The sequence below is a fragment of the Varroa destructor genome, unplaced genomic scaffold, assembly GCF_002443255.2.
Source record: "Varroa destructor unplaced genomic scaffold, Vdes_3.0 BEIS01000002.1, whole genome shotgun sequence".
Classification (NCBI taxonomy): Eukaryota; Metazoa; Arthropoda; class Arachnida; order Mesostigmata; family Varroidae; genus Varroa; species Varroa destructor.
This window is the reverse complement of record NW_019211455.1, coordinates 6,855,850-6,871,073: the sequence shown is the minus strand read 5'-3', so window position 1 is coordinate 6,871,073 and position 15,224 is coordinate 6,855,850. Positions and strand designations below refer to the sequence as shown.

Genomic DNA, 15,224 nt, shown 5'->3' with positions numbered 1-15,224 from the left:
GTACCACTTCATTCTACGCTGTTTTAGCCAGTCATGTTTATTATGCATTACCATACGATGTTTTCCGGGAAACGAGAAAAATAGCACCGCGACAAACCAGATCGCTCTTTCCTCTTGTAATCTATCTGTTAGTAACTTGTTTCGGTAAATATGGGTCGCTTCAATATTTTCTGGGCTGGTTTTAGGTAATGTGACCATGTTATAACATAAGCGCTAATAAGGTTGACAGAATAATTAGCTCTAAGTAAGAAATTCACAATTACTTACCGACATAGGCTTCGAGTAACTGCTTAAATTAGACTCGCCCTGTTCATACAAAACTATTTGACGATGGTGAGTGTCGAAAGGATAATGATTCAGTAGCATTCTTCAATCCCCATATCGTCACCTATTTAGAAGCTTAAAATGGACGTAATTATACTGTCTTTAAACAACGATTATCCAATGTTAGACCTGACAGGGTTCATTAACAATAATACACTAAAAAAACCAAAGCCTATTGAAACAAACATAGACATTGCGCACAACCAGATCTCAAAACACAGCACATACCCCTGTCGGCACGAACTGTCTCTTCTTTCTAATGACTACAAAAATGATATCAGGCCGCTCTATTGCTTTCGCTATTGTTTTTTTGTACTTCAAAAGATAATGACTACAAATTCATAGATGTCGATCCTTACCCTCTAGTGCCCGCCCGTGCTGTTAGGGTCGCAGATGTTACTATTCAACGAAATCATCAAGGGACTTTCGTTTCAATAAGTCATGCAACCGACTAGTCCATGCGTCGTCACCTACATTATCGAGAAACTCTACCCTACCCTACCCTACCTTACCCCTCCTCTCCTCTCCTCCCCCCGCCCCGCCCCTCCCCTCCCCTCCGCTCCCCTCCCCCTGTTCGTCACGACATAATTGAAGGATTATGCATGAGTAATCGGCGGTTAATCTTCATGTCTGATAAACTATTGTTTCGGAAGAACAATAACAGAGTCAAATAATTCGTGTCGTTAAGTGCCGCTATGCGGATGTTGTTAACCATTACATTTTAGGGGGCAAAAAAGTTCATTCTGGAAGCGATAGGCTGTCAGAAAACCACTATCGATCCTCTCAGTACATGAAGCCAAGATAACCTTTGCAGTAATTTTAAGAAGTTTTCACGCGTATCTCCGTTAGGTAAGGTTGAAGATGCTTAAGCGCATAGCTTAGCGTTGAGGTCCAAGTCACACCCCGATAGTTTGAGTGATTGTAGCGTTCTGATGACGATACACTTCAATCTTGTTGATATGCAATTTTATCTGATATGAAGCGATAAAACAAACACGAGTAAACGTTTTCGCAATACCACTTACCAAGCACCACTTCGTTGTCGATTGCAAACCAGATGATTGCAGTAAGGGGGATTGCATTATTTTCGAAGTAGATACCCATATTAAGAATACATTTCTAGCAAATGAAACGCAGTATCTGTTTTTCGAATTATGCATCAGTACGTGTTGTCCTTTAATTAGACACAGAACCTATAGCAATCTGCCGTCATTGATACTGCCAGTTCAGCTGTCCACTTCACAGGTAATTACAAGTAACTATACCTATGGTTAGTACCCTCACAAAGGCCAACGTTGACAACTTCACTAGATTCATAATATTAAGGATAAACAACTGCTCAAACAAAAGCTAATATTTAGGCCTTTTTGCTTCTTGCAATAGGGCCTAAGTCGATGTCAACCACCATTATTATGTAAACCAACATTATCCTCGCTGAAAAATTTTCAGTACATTTGAATGTTTCATTTGCCCGGATAATTTTCCATTAGGACTGTGGACCGCAGGTTATGACCTGTTAAAGGAACCCACACAAGCTAGCCTTTGGGCCGTAGTGAAACTCATATAACGATAGTAACTCGAATGTACGCACATCATAATTAAAAATTGTGCCTGTCATTGTTTAATCCCTTCGATGGCCTGAGCATTTGCTTGTTGGCTGGTTTAAAACGGATTGTCAAAAGAGGACTTCAAACACTATCATCCAGCATGAGTTCACGCGGGTGCGTGTGCTTACGGTGAGTAAAGCTTTCTCTTGGCCAGCCGGCGGAACTGGAGGGTGTATCTCGGTGCTACCGGGGGAACACTATTGGCACACTAATCTCTCCCTTGTTATTTTCACTACAGGACACAAAAGAATAAAGCAGAAATCGAACGCAAAAGCCAGAGAAAAGGAAAGAGGCCTCGTTCGCTCGGTCAACGAGCAAGAGACTATTCTCATTATAATTAATTCGTTGCTATCGATGTTGGTTCAAACGCGCACTTCACTACAAATAAATTGTATAGCAGAAAAATAGCGGGTGCTTTGAGGCAAGTTGGAACTGCCCCCACTAATCCCCATGCTGCCTAGCATGTCAGCACCTCACTACAGCAATTTCAAACACTGACACGTGTCTGTCTCAAAGGTTTTATATGGACGTTTCTGTGTCGTATTTACGTTCTCCGACTTCGTGTGTTTAGCATATGTGTTACTTCATATAGACTAAATATTTAATTGAAACTTCGTAGCTCGAATTAATGGGCCGTGTAATACGTTGCATTTTTTGTTTTGAATAAACATAAATAGTTGAAGAAGTTCCAAGACGTATTCAACTATGCAGCAGTTCCTAATGTAACTTAAGTAGCTTAGACTAGCTTGTGGACTGAAGTTTTATTGCTTAGTTGCAGGTACATATGACATACCATATATCAAATCTTCGAGTAAGTTCTGCCAAGTGAGTTCGCAACATTCTTCGATAACTTGTTTCGGAAGTTCTTTTCCGCGTCTCACAAAGCGAGCATTAGTACACACTTTCTCCTGCAACCAGATCCCGCGGGCGGGCGGGCGGATGGGGGAGATAGCTGCACTGTAGTTTGAGTGTACCTGTACGTAACACCTACTCTGTGGAACTCAGCAATCCATGTGCTTCTTTGCCTCTTGAGAGCATGTTATATATTTTACACCCTTTCGGTGAACGTGCGTCACTGCTAGCCGACGTCGCTAGAAATAGCAGTGTACTTGTCGTGAGGACCGAAGAAACTGACTATGTTTGCGGGGATGTACGGACGGGTCCATCTTCAGTACAGCATTAAGAGCCCCCGAATTCCTGAACGAATTATCCACCTCGGGCCCGCGGCCATCTAAAGCCTTTGCAAGTGTACGCGTAAAACGAAGCAGTTTGGCCCCTTGGGTCTTCAAAATGCATTTATCTCGTGCGGAGCACCGCGGGCATGTACCACCTCTTATTATCCTGTACTTGTTCCCTGTTCTCCCGTGCCTGGGATGCTGTAACCCTATGTAACGCTACACTGGACCCCCGATGGAGGCAAGCCTTTTCTCTTCTCGTCTCGAATGGAAACCAGCTTGAGGGAAAGAGCTGTTACTGTGGTTTTATAACAACATTGCAGAGCTGATCGGGGTGAGGACCGGGTCGTGCCCACAGCACACATACCTGTAGCACGGCAAAAGGCCATCGTCCAGTGCAAGCGAACGTCATCTAAGAAACGGTAATCAGCTTGTTAATTCGTAATTCATTCAGGCCACTGGTAGCAATAAAAAGCATCGTAAACACGAACGGAAATGGTGTCTACAAAGGTATTCACGAAGGAAATTGGCCAAGTGAAGAGAGATTATCTGAAGTACTATGCATACAATAAAACATGTTGAAGCGATAAAATACCACAATTACTGTAACATTTACTTGAGTAAGAAGAAGCAAAATATTTTAACTTACCGAATTATTGTCTATTCGTTATACCATAAATACGTAAAGGGTGGCAATTTCTGACGGGTTAGCTAGGATCCCTGAAACGAAGTGTGTTTGATTTAACGTTAAAAAAAAAATTTTAAATATCACATTGTAGGCCATATTGTTCATGATGCACAAGTTACCATTGCAGTGTAGACCAAAAACACTGGGTAACGCCATAGATTAGAGACAAGCCGATTCACTTCGTACTAGTAAGTGGTCTTTCTAAAACGTTTTTGTAGAAGGTTATATCTCTCTAATAGAAATGGAACTTCGCTTTAGCGCAACATATCGGTGTAACAATCGGAAAGGCATCGGACAACCTCAGATAGACGAACGAATCAGGCAAGAGGAAGGCACGCGGCCATTTGTATTAAGCATTGCCTAATTTGCAAGACGAAAATATTCGTACCTTATTTAAAATTTAGAGTGTGTCGACTTAAGTGGCCTTTATAACAGCACATTTCGCTGTACAAGTAAGGTCTGGCTCCTATCAGTCTAGCTAGAACACGATCAACAACGATCATTTTCGTCATTAGTTCCATAGTAATTTTAAAATTATAGTCATACTTCATAATACTTGTTTTGCTTTGAAGTAATGATTTTAAATCTAGCCTAATTTAGCATGAACAAAAAGTATACACATAGTTTTCGCAAAGCATCTTCCTGTTTTTCGCTTTTAAAACTGTAAACCCTAAATTTGCATTATATTGAGCCGTTATAAGCTCCATTTCAACGATATACAAAAAAAATTAATTGATGATCTACTCAATTAAAACCACGCGAAAAATAAGAGCGAACGCTGAATACAATTTCTATAATCTTTGAAAAAAATTCAGTGGAAAAATAATTTTACTAAGGAAATAATTAGGCATAGATTTTTCTCTTGCAACTGTGCGTTGGTCGAATGAAAAAGGCTGCTTACGAAAGGTACCGACAAATGACATTTACGAAAACATTTTCCATCGCAACGTGGTCTACACACGCCTCAATAACTGTCTTTCCGCAGGGCTAACATGATACCGTTTATAAACTGGGATTATTACAAATTCCCTGATTCAAACATCGGTCGAGATTTGCCGAAAGCGTGGGCATCAATTGTAAACAATAAGCGAATAAGGTCTTTTAAGGTGACTGAAAAGGGAATAGACGGAGTAGCCATTGGGAGCGATGTACAGAAATATGAACTGGAGAGGTCATTTACTTCACTACGAGTATGTCCTCTAACTAGAGGGGCGGGAAACTCACTCTCGCCTTGTGTGTTACACTTAACATTCCTGATACGTATGATAATCAAAACAACTTATGAAGTAACAGGACTTGTTGATCATAACGAAGACAATATGAATCTAAGGGTTTGTTTTTTCTTTGTTTTATGATGCATTGTTCCACGAATGTAAGTCTTCGCGTTTTTTGTTCCTGGTCATGAATGTTAGCAGATAGTTACATTACGTACGACACGAATGGCTGAAAAATGTTGAGACAAATTGTAAACCAGTTGTAAATAGGTGCCGTATTTGTCTGCTGATCTTAGCAACACTCTATGGTCTGCGGGCATCAACGTACATCGTCTCGTGCTATGAGAGTCAGCCGTCTACGTACGAACGTAGACATACCGAACGTAAAAAAACCGAAACATTTGCGTCATTTAGGTTGTGATGCACTAGAGACAACGATTCTTCTCTAGTAGCAAACAGCGGATCCAATTTATCCCGATTAGTAAGTTGGTTATACAATGATGATCTGGAGTTGTGGCTCGAACATAAGAAAGATATCGTTTTCAAACACAGCAGATCAATCCATAGTAGCCTGACTGGTTTTACAAGGAACTTTCCTATAACAGAGTTACTCAAGGACTTCCACATTCAACGTTCACCTTGCTTGGCTTTTACTATAACGGGATGGCCATATGGTCGGAAGCAACTTTGACGCCAAAGACATGGAATGTACTTATATAAATTTCTTTATGGAAAAATTTTAGTCAAGTAAAACATCGATAGGGTGAGCCTTCTTGGTTTCCCTTGTGGCAGTTATTCGCTTCATCCAATTTTTAACCCGTAGTACAAATATTATTTAATCTTTGAAACGGAGGCTTCAATAATATTTATCCGTGGTCCGTTCATTGTTGCAGATATACCATGCTTTTTAGGCACCCTCATTAAGAGAGGCTGAGCGGAGTTGTGTCACACAGACTGGGGTCATTCGACATCGCCCCGCCTGGAAATCAGCAGCTCATCAAAGTGATCCTTTAATAAAGCGCTTATGTTATTAGTTACGTAATTGCGTAAACCACGTATCTTGCAAATCTTTTTCAATAATTTTGGCGTACAAAGAAGCCTTAGGATTATTTTTTGGAAGGCTACAGTTCATACTTTCGAAAAATAGGCCAATGATGCCCTCGGCCCACTTGCCATACCAAACAATGTTCTCTTTTTTTTTTGAGATGTAAATCCTTTTCGCGGATAGCCTGGGTATTTTCAGTCTACGAGAATTTATAGACGGTGGATAAACTTTGTAAGAATATACCCGCGCTGCCATCGCAAAGGTAAGGTCAAATGCGTACAAGAAGCGGCCAAAAACTAGATGACACGACTAACTGCCATGAAAAAAATAAGGCAGCTCGCCCTATTAATGTTGGATTTGGGTAAAGCATCAAACCTATAAAGTTTGTATTAAACAAGGATTTATATAAACAGATTGAGTTGTTTTTTGTTAGCATTGCTCTAAAGTTGTTCTGGGCCAGACGGTCGTGTGAGACTGGCATTCATAGAACGTGTGGAGAAAGGTGTCATTTTAAACCCTGCAGAGCATATGCGCACAAAAAAGTATAAAGGCTAGAAATCGCATAGATATCTTGTAGCAGTGAACAGTTCTCGTAGAATAATTGATTAATTATCTTCATGCCTCCTTCTTACATCAACGTTGTAGCAGACTCTGTTTAATCCAAACTAAACGGCATGTGAACCGAACCGGCAGAGGCTAGCTTAATTCTAGTAAACGACTGTGACGACAGCTGAATGAAAACAATGCGTATTTTCAACAGCGATTATCTTTGCAAGTCTTTCACTGTATCACCCCCGAATCATTAATAAAACTTCTTTTTTTTTTTTTTTTAATTTAATTCTTGCTGACCGTATGGGACCGTTCGGCTAGGTTGCCCAAACTCACATACCCGGTCTCGCGCCTTTATCTCATATTCTCGGCATAGAAGAAGCGTGCAACTTTGCTTATCCAGCTCCGTTCGCCCCGTTAGCAGCTGGCGTTTCCACTACCCGGGGTGTCCTGGTTACGTGTATCATATCATCACATCGCTTGCTCGTTCGCTCGCAAGCTCGTTCCTATTCGAGGTCTGTGAAGTGATCTCCTCACACCCGCTGCGGCCATCACCACCACTGCCCCTGCCGGCATAAGCGTTCCATGGAAGCGACACAGAGGAATGGCGTTTGACTGGGTTGGGGTGGCCGCAAACCTAGCAGCTTTTGGCCCCCCATCTCTTCTCTCCATCTTTCTTTCTTGCGGGGTAGCCTAGACCCAAACGTCGAGAAAAAGCGCCAGAAGCACTGCTGTCGATCTGCATGCCAAAGTGGCCGCGGCGTCCCCAGACACTGTCGGTCGACGCAAACGATGACGGCCCTACGATCGGTAGCTGGATATGCCGACGGCCAGAAGCCCCCTCCCCCCCCCCGGGCCTTTTGGCCACCTGCCATTTCCTTCTCAGGTGCTGCTTACTCTCATATTCATCGCATGGTGCGGGCAGCGACGTCGCTCAAGAAGGGCGACTTCTCACCCTGTATTCCATACATACGCTGATTCCTTTGCGTTTCTTTGCCAGCATGTCGGCTAGCCGAAAACTAAGAACTGAGGTCTCAGGGGAAAAAGAAAAGAAGATGTAGTACGAGACGGACGCAGGAATTGCACACGCGGGAACGAACGACGATGGAAGGACGTCAATGTACAGCCAACGTATGTTTCTCGAGTGCAACACTGACGGAAGAACGGACCCACAACATCATTTAAAGACTGAAGTCAACGAAGAAAATCGTAAATAGATTGAAAGAGATAAGAAGGAAGTGAGTGGCATAGGAGGCTGGTGATACACACGCGCTACCTGCAACTGTATTCGTGTAACCACTGGTCGTACAAAGAGCTGACATGCCTGTTTTTGGAAATTAGGTTTACTAGGCGTGTACCTCTTCACGCACTCCCAACTTAATCCAGTATGTGTGAGTCGTGCATATACACGCAGGTGGCCTTTGTGGCTTGCAAAGTAAAGTGACGTTCGGCACGAAAAGCAACCATGAGTCAAAATAGATCTGATGGCCACAGGGAACTTCTTCAAAAGCAAAAACAAAAATTATAGGCAATATAAAAAAAGGCTAGACACCTCTGAGTGATGGCGATTCGTATAAAGACAGCCATGTCTGTACTGCAACGACGGAACAACTAAGCAAAGGCTATGAATGAAATAAACACGTGACAATTATAGTATTAGCTCGCGCTCTACGTAAGCGTCGCTTAGTTTCGCTATGATCTATGCATGAAGCTATTCTTCCAGACAATGTAACTTATAATTTGCAGTGAAATCAGATCAAGCGGTTCTAAATACGCGTAAATATATCCCGTTGGACACACGCGATGCATGATTTCCGGATCAAACGGACGACCTCAAAGTTTCAAGTAACCTTTAACATTGCGAGTTGTCAGAGAAAAGCTGTAAAAGAGCCACAACACACAAATAAGTGGATAAAATACAGGTGTTTCAAAATAATTGAAATTAACCTCGGGGAATTAAAACCTTAAGCATATATTTTCTTCAATGCAGTTTTCCAGTTTATCGTGTGCTTTTGTGAATAAAGACAAAAACATACATTTCCTTCTTTTTGACAAACATCACGTAGGGCAGTGGGTAGTTTTGTAATAGACATGGTCCTGACCCAGAAAATAAAATTTATTGTCCTGTTGTGCACATTTCTAGGGTAGCAGGCGAAGAATCAATTCATAGCGTTTGCATTTAGCAGACAGCACAAGGCCAAAGGAATCGCAAATAATAAACATCTAAGTTGTTGGGCTAAAAGACATTACAGACTGTGCTAAACTTTATTGAGCCCCGCGCCAATGTGTTGGGCTCAGAATTTTGTATGCCGCAAAACGAATAGCCGCGCGTGCTGGTACGATTCTGCGATTGATGTGACAAATTCGACATCTATTGTTATATGATAGAAACGCTAATTCTACATGATGTTATCTTAGGCTGCACTATAGCTAATCACGGTTTTTTTTTTTAATTTAAATGTTTCACCTGTTGATAAAAACGTCATATACTTTATAAAACTCTTATTAATCTTTGTGTGTATAGTCACTGTTTTGTCCATATGAGACAATTTTTGTATAAAAAGTTCGCGTATTTCCCAAATTGCACGTTTTTAATATTCTAGAAAACAAAAGCTGTATCACAATCATGAACACGATTTAAAATTGTTTACAATTTCATTTTGCGTTCTTTATCCTTTAGCTATTTTTTTAACTATTTCGCATTTCTCAACGAAAACCAATTTTTAGTCGTTTTATGGAGCTGCAAATCGGCTCTCATTTGCTAGCCTATATTATATTGTTTTCCATTTCGACTGTAGTTTTTATTCTACAAAATATGGAAATTATTACATTAAAAAAAATCCATCTACATTGAAGCCCATACTCTATTTAGACATTTCCGATATCGACAACAAAGTAAGAACAGGCCTGATGAGCCGGAACAAGGGCTTTTCAACAGGGCGAATGAAAAATTAAAAAGGGCGGGTGGCAGTAAGGAAAAATCAATAACTTCTTCAATTTATATTAATTAATATTGATATTAATTTAATCAGAGGAATATTATTTAAGAGTGAGTAATTATCGTTTAACGAAGGATATTAAAAGCGAGTTCGTTTAGCTTGGCACGAACGAAACCCAGTTTTCTGAATGCTACAAGATTATCTTACGATTCATTGCATCCCAATGCCTAGAAATTAATTTTTTTTTAATTGTCATCATATGTAGAATAGTTTGTGTCTAGTTTGTAAATCATGCGATGAATAGCTCTCGAAAAAATTTGCCGCTAGCCGAACTTGAATTTATTCTGCTGTTGTAGCAAAAGTCACAAACACAACTACCCGGTTTTTAAGGGCAAAGCTTACTAGAGGCTACTGTTTTACGCGGGGTGATCGCAATACCAATCTGGTTATTGAAATAGCGGCAGTTTGGATATAGCGTCTTGATATGTTTTTACTTGCGTTTTGAGCTTAGAAATATATGAGTACCGGGTTTCTCTTCTACCCACGTAGGGCGTACACGTGTTCACGGCTATAATCGTTCCGTCTTTTGATATCACACCCTGGTTTGCGTTGGCGCAAGCCAGATACGTGAGCAACTGTGACCATCAGTGCTACAAAGGCAAATGCCCTATGAACTTCAGGAAGCTTTAAAACCCAGTTTGCCGCATCACGAACCGAAATGAAGATCTAGCAACAGTCCAGGAAGGAATCACTCGCTGCCATTGAATCTTGTATCGAATAATTTGCAGCGTTATGACGTAATAAAATGTACGTTATGTGATTTTCAACCGACAAACGTATTTCGAGGCACGATCATGTATAATATTTAATCGTTTCCCCTTTCGACTGTAAACTGATCAGGGAAAACACCTATTATATTCCCTGATAATTGAAAAACAATGTCAGGAGAGCGTCAGACCGCAAACACTAGCGCCACGGAGGACCTTTATAAGCGGTGGCTGGCCGGCAGTAGCCGTAAGCTAACATGGCGTCCAACTCAGGAGAATTCTAATTGCCTCAGCACGACTAGACGCACGTAACGTGTAATACGTTCACTATGGTTCAGCAAATAATTATTCATATTGCAACCGAGAAGATAGATAACTAATTTTCTGCAAAAATCTTATATTTTATTGTCAACGGACCACGACTGGGGGATTTAAGTGCAATTGTATGAATTTCAAAAAAATTACGTCTGCATACATGCTCGCCTTTCGGCATATCAACAGATCACTCTATCATGATATAAAAGACGTACACATTTTTTCATAGAATTATTTTCATTCGCAAATGCTTAAATTAAACTGGAATTCTGCGAATTCTTCGCGAAGTGCTTACGATGACAGTTAGATAAGGGAGGTATGAGAGCGCCGACTCAGGTATGCAAATTATCTCTTAGAAGGCGCCCTGTCATACATCTTAGCACAGGCGGATGAACAATGAGACCAGTCTACGGCTCCACGCCAACTCAGACGCGATTCGCGAGCGCAATGTGCTTCGTAAGCATGGCTTGAAAAAAGATGTCAGTCAAGTCCGGGGTAAGGCAAGTATCTGGAGTCAAAGGTGCCCGAACAACAAGTTCTAGCAGCTTCAACTTTAGCCTATAAAACAACTTCCCTGCTGAAGAACCGGCTGTGCTCTATATGTCGCAGACTTTTGTCTCTTCGCTGAAAAACAGTGTGTCTAATGTTAATTGTGGTGCTTTCGCTTGAATACAAGCTTGTCTTTCATCGCGTTAGCAAATGCTGTATTGGTAAGGACTAGACCGTTGGTCGAATACTGGCAATCTATCGCCTAGTGGCTGTGAGCTTTTATATCCTAAACTAGCAGCTGTCTATTGTTCACTTTCCCGACTATAACAACACATAAATAACGAACTACTAGAACGTGCTTAGTTCTATACAGTTTGACAAGTATTATAAGACCTATTGCAGATACAAACCTAAGTCTCAAAAGGGCTTCTGATTGTAAATTCTTTAAGTATTATTTTTCTCCCAGTTCCTCGGTTTAGCCTAATTATGGCCAAATAACATTTGTACTCCGGCTTCTTTTTTCTACACTTCGTCATGGCTGCATAGGGAATCGTCTTGATATCTCTCTTTATACTAAATTTAATTTTTGTACTATAGGTGGTGCATCCGCAAATATTTTAGGAAGCCACGGATCTAAATTCAGCCTATTTTAGCATGAGCTGCCAGCTTTGTCACCGCTTTGTCATCTCAAAGACACTCGTTATTTACCGATTGCAGAGGGAAGGCGGAACCGCACGAGCGACAAAAACACAAAGCGATCTTTTTATAGTGCACATTTGTAAATTACCCTATTTGAATTTGAAGATACGGCGGATAAAACTAAATAGATCAAATCCAAAACAAGGTTCTTTTGACAGCTTCAAAACGATTCATAAAAGTGACAAAAAATTGAGCTCTAGTCTTTCTTAAAGTGGATACTTCGAAGTTAATTAGCTTTAAGTCGAGACAAAATAGACGAATTCTGCAGCTTTGCGAAGAGTCACGGGTTCGACCCTTAAGCTAGGACTCTGCTTCTAGAGACCGCTGCTTCTCTACTCGACGTAGTGATGTTAAAAAGTATTAGCGAGGAAACCAAATGTTGCCACTAGTATTAAATAGCTTTATACCACAGGCACGCTCAAATTAGGTCTGAAGTTATATAGATGTTTTAGCTCGAGTACTGAAAAACGCTGTTTAAGAAATATCGAAGGACGGACACTTGAAAACAGGCAAAATTAAATATCTATTCATTTCGACCGATAAATACTGCTAGCCACTGCTAAGGTCATTCATTGTAGGACTGGTTAGTTGTGATATCCCGTCAATAACGTTTCAAGTTCATGATACGGTACGAATTTAGCTCGAAGTCTTGTGCTGCGATTTCAAAATGCCGCCGTTATTTGCGAAAGAAAAGAAAGTTACTTGCCTTTTATGGCTGCTAGCCTAAAAACCGTAGATCATTTTCTAAGTCGTGGTAAAAAACAATGGAGGCAACATGTAAGAACTTACCAGACCTCCATAAAATATCTCCGCTAAATCAGCGGAAAATAGCACTACCGTAGAACCTCTCTGTTCAAACGCCTTTCTGTACTCGCAGCAAAACACAAGAATCGGAAGCAACGTAAGCATCGTTCAATGCAAAACAGACTGCATGACCATACAGGCGCAATAAGTCCCTTGTTCGTTAGTTCCTCGTTCGTTGAACGCACAAAACATTAGACGTAAAATGACTTGATGTAGCGCCATTCCGCGGCATCCTTTGAAAGGGCTGCTTGTGGCCCTAGCGATATTTGATTTGTAATCCATTACAAATTTATTCAAACACACCTTTTGATTCTGATTTAGGACAAGTAGTATCTTCGTTCAAAACTATAGACAATTTCCAACTGAACTAAACATTAGGATTTACTTGCCGTTTTAATATATAAATTAAGAACTATAGTACATTGGCAGGAGTGTGTCTATGATATTTAAAAATGGAAAAAAGATCATATTATTGTCAGCTTTGTGTTCAATATTGGCGTTTTTTTGTATGAGCGAACGAATATCGTTTTGGTAAAAATTGCATGTGGAACTGTTATCGTGCTGCACAGTAAAATTCAATGTTTAAAAAATAAGGGTTATAAAATAATAATAATAAGCTTTCTTAGCAATTCATATATATTCTGACTAAATTTATAGGAAAAGAGAAAAATGTAGTTACACTTCCGAGAAATTGCGGATTTCTCGCGCGAAGTGGATCTGCTTCGCCATTGCGCTCTTCTCCCGGGAACAGTATCCCAGAGTAGAGGTATGATCTATTCCATACGTTTACGCTTTATATATGTTCAAACTAGGCTCTGGTTCGTTCACGTAGGCCTCAGCCGTCTTTGATGCGCTGTTTGAACGCCGGAAATATACGACAAAGTCATTTATTAGACACAATCCAAGGTGAATCATCCAGGAGCCACCAACAATGGGAAGATATTTTTTAGCATTTCCAGTTGCTGTTACAGAGCTAATTAAATGGTGGAATCTCTGGTGATTTGTTATGACCAAGTATTGTTAATCTGTCAACTGATGATCTAGATATGAACATTTGGAACACAGTGAAGGTCCGAAATAAACTGTCAACAGCAAAAGTTCCACCGTGAGAGGTATACAACAAAAGTGTGCACGTATCTAATGCATCCCAGAACTATGACAAGACGCTAAGCACTGTCTATAAAAGGCAGCCAGTATATACATGCATAGAAACAATGCATATCCGGTAGCGAAAGTTTCCCGTACAATTTGACTTTTATTTATAGTGTCAACGACTGTTCTGTCACGCCAAAGATCTCGCCTTCCTACGTATTCCATGGAAACTTCGCTGTTTGCCTCTGGTAGGACTATTGCGTTTATTGCTGTCTAACAGGCTCGAGTGGACTGCATAGGTATGTATACATAATGCGGAAGACTGCAAGAATCTTCTCAGAACGTCACCACTACGTTCGCCAGTGCATAACGGAACTTCGTGTTTCATCTGTCCGCTCGTTATCCATGACCTTGTCCTATTTTGCTGTTATTCTGTGAGGCAAATTGTGTGAACGGGACTGCCTACACGTCGTATATGTACGTGTGTGAGCTTATGCTTGTGGAGATATGTTCGTGAATAATATATTGCGCGTTCGACCCTTTTCCATCTGAGTGTCAAGTAATCCCTTCCTGTCCTCATCATCGTTCTGCTTTCCGCTCATTTGGAACGACTATAGTTCTGAGTAAAAACGTGCTAGACTCGAACCACGCATCTAGGTTAAAACATAGGCCCAGCCTTAACTGGCTGGAGCCCGCATTATCATTCGTTTAGGTAAGGCAGGGGCCAAAACAAACTAGCCGCCTAGATATTTTACCAATACGATTATGGTATTATTATTTTGCGTTGGTACCGGATAGCATGTATACGCGTAATGTTTGAAAACTGTAGTCGCTGTACCATTGCCCGTCTGTATTCTTTAAGGATAAAAACGCGAAATTCTTAATGTTAGCATAGACCTTTTTCCTGACTCCACTATATATAGTCTCGACTACAGCAAAGACATCACTATTATCCTTTCAGTCGCTCATTTCCCATTTACAGCCCTTTTATCCGCGAGTGAACTGTTTTTTTGTGAAGCCTACGTGCTTTCTTTATAGCCTCAGAACAACTACGTATGCATTCGCCAGCGCTCATATTCAGCCAAGGGCACTATCGGACACCGTCGACAATACAACTTGTCAATGTTGTTTGACATAACGGTTGCCATTGTTGCATGCAGATGCGTGACACGGTCGCCTATGCACGTCGAGAGGGGGCGGAGGGGTGTTAGATGAGGGCAACACCCCTATTGTTGGTCTGAGCAAAGGCTGACTCGGAGGCAAGCGATCAAGGTATGGCTACACACAATAAACTAGGAAACAATGAGATAACAACGGAATACAACAAAAGAGCCCTACGGAGGACGCACATTATGTGCTGGCTACACATGGCGGATGAAAGCGCGCGTCTAGACTGTAGCAACAGTAGCCGTTAATAACAGTAATAACGATCCCCTTGTAATTCTTTGTCACCATTACATTTGTATTTGAATCTACAGGCGCGTGTCTGCGTGAAGATAAGGTTAGTCTTCTTAAGA

General features: G+C 40.9%; 1 protein-coding gene and 1 long non-coding RNA gene across 6 annotated transcripts in view; one reads left to right on the top strand and one right to left on the bottom strand.

Moving 5' to 3' along the window:
* LOC111245139 (uncharacterized) overlaps window positions 1–12,654 on the bottom strand; it is a 60,592-nt gene extending 47,938 nt beyond the window's left edge. The window contains exons 1-3 of one of the 5 annotated variants that reach the window (XM_086979597.1): window positions 12,518–12,654; window positions 3,756–3,826; window positions 3,474–3,518 (exon numbers count right to left, since the gene is read on the bottom strand). In XM_086979597.1, coding sequence (XP_086835723.1) covers window positions 3,474–3,495 — 22 coding nt within the window. In that variant the 5' untranslated portion in view covers window positions 3,496–3,518; window positions 3,756–3,826; window positions 12,518–12,654. The other 4 variants (XM_022793061.2, XM_022793063.2, XM_022793064.2 and 1 more) reach the window with 4 other exon arrangements.
* LOC147757304 (uncharacterized) lies at window positions 12,634–14,006 on the top strand. Its single transcript, XR_015320639.1, has 3 exons — window positions 12,634–12,712; window positions 13,273–13,381; window positions 13,881–14,006. It is a non-coding gene; the product is annotated as an uncharacterized LOC147757304 (long non-coding RNA).
* Window positions 14,007–15,224: the final 1,218 nt, after the last annotated feature.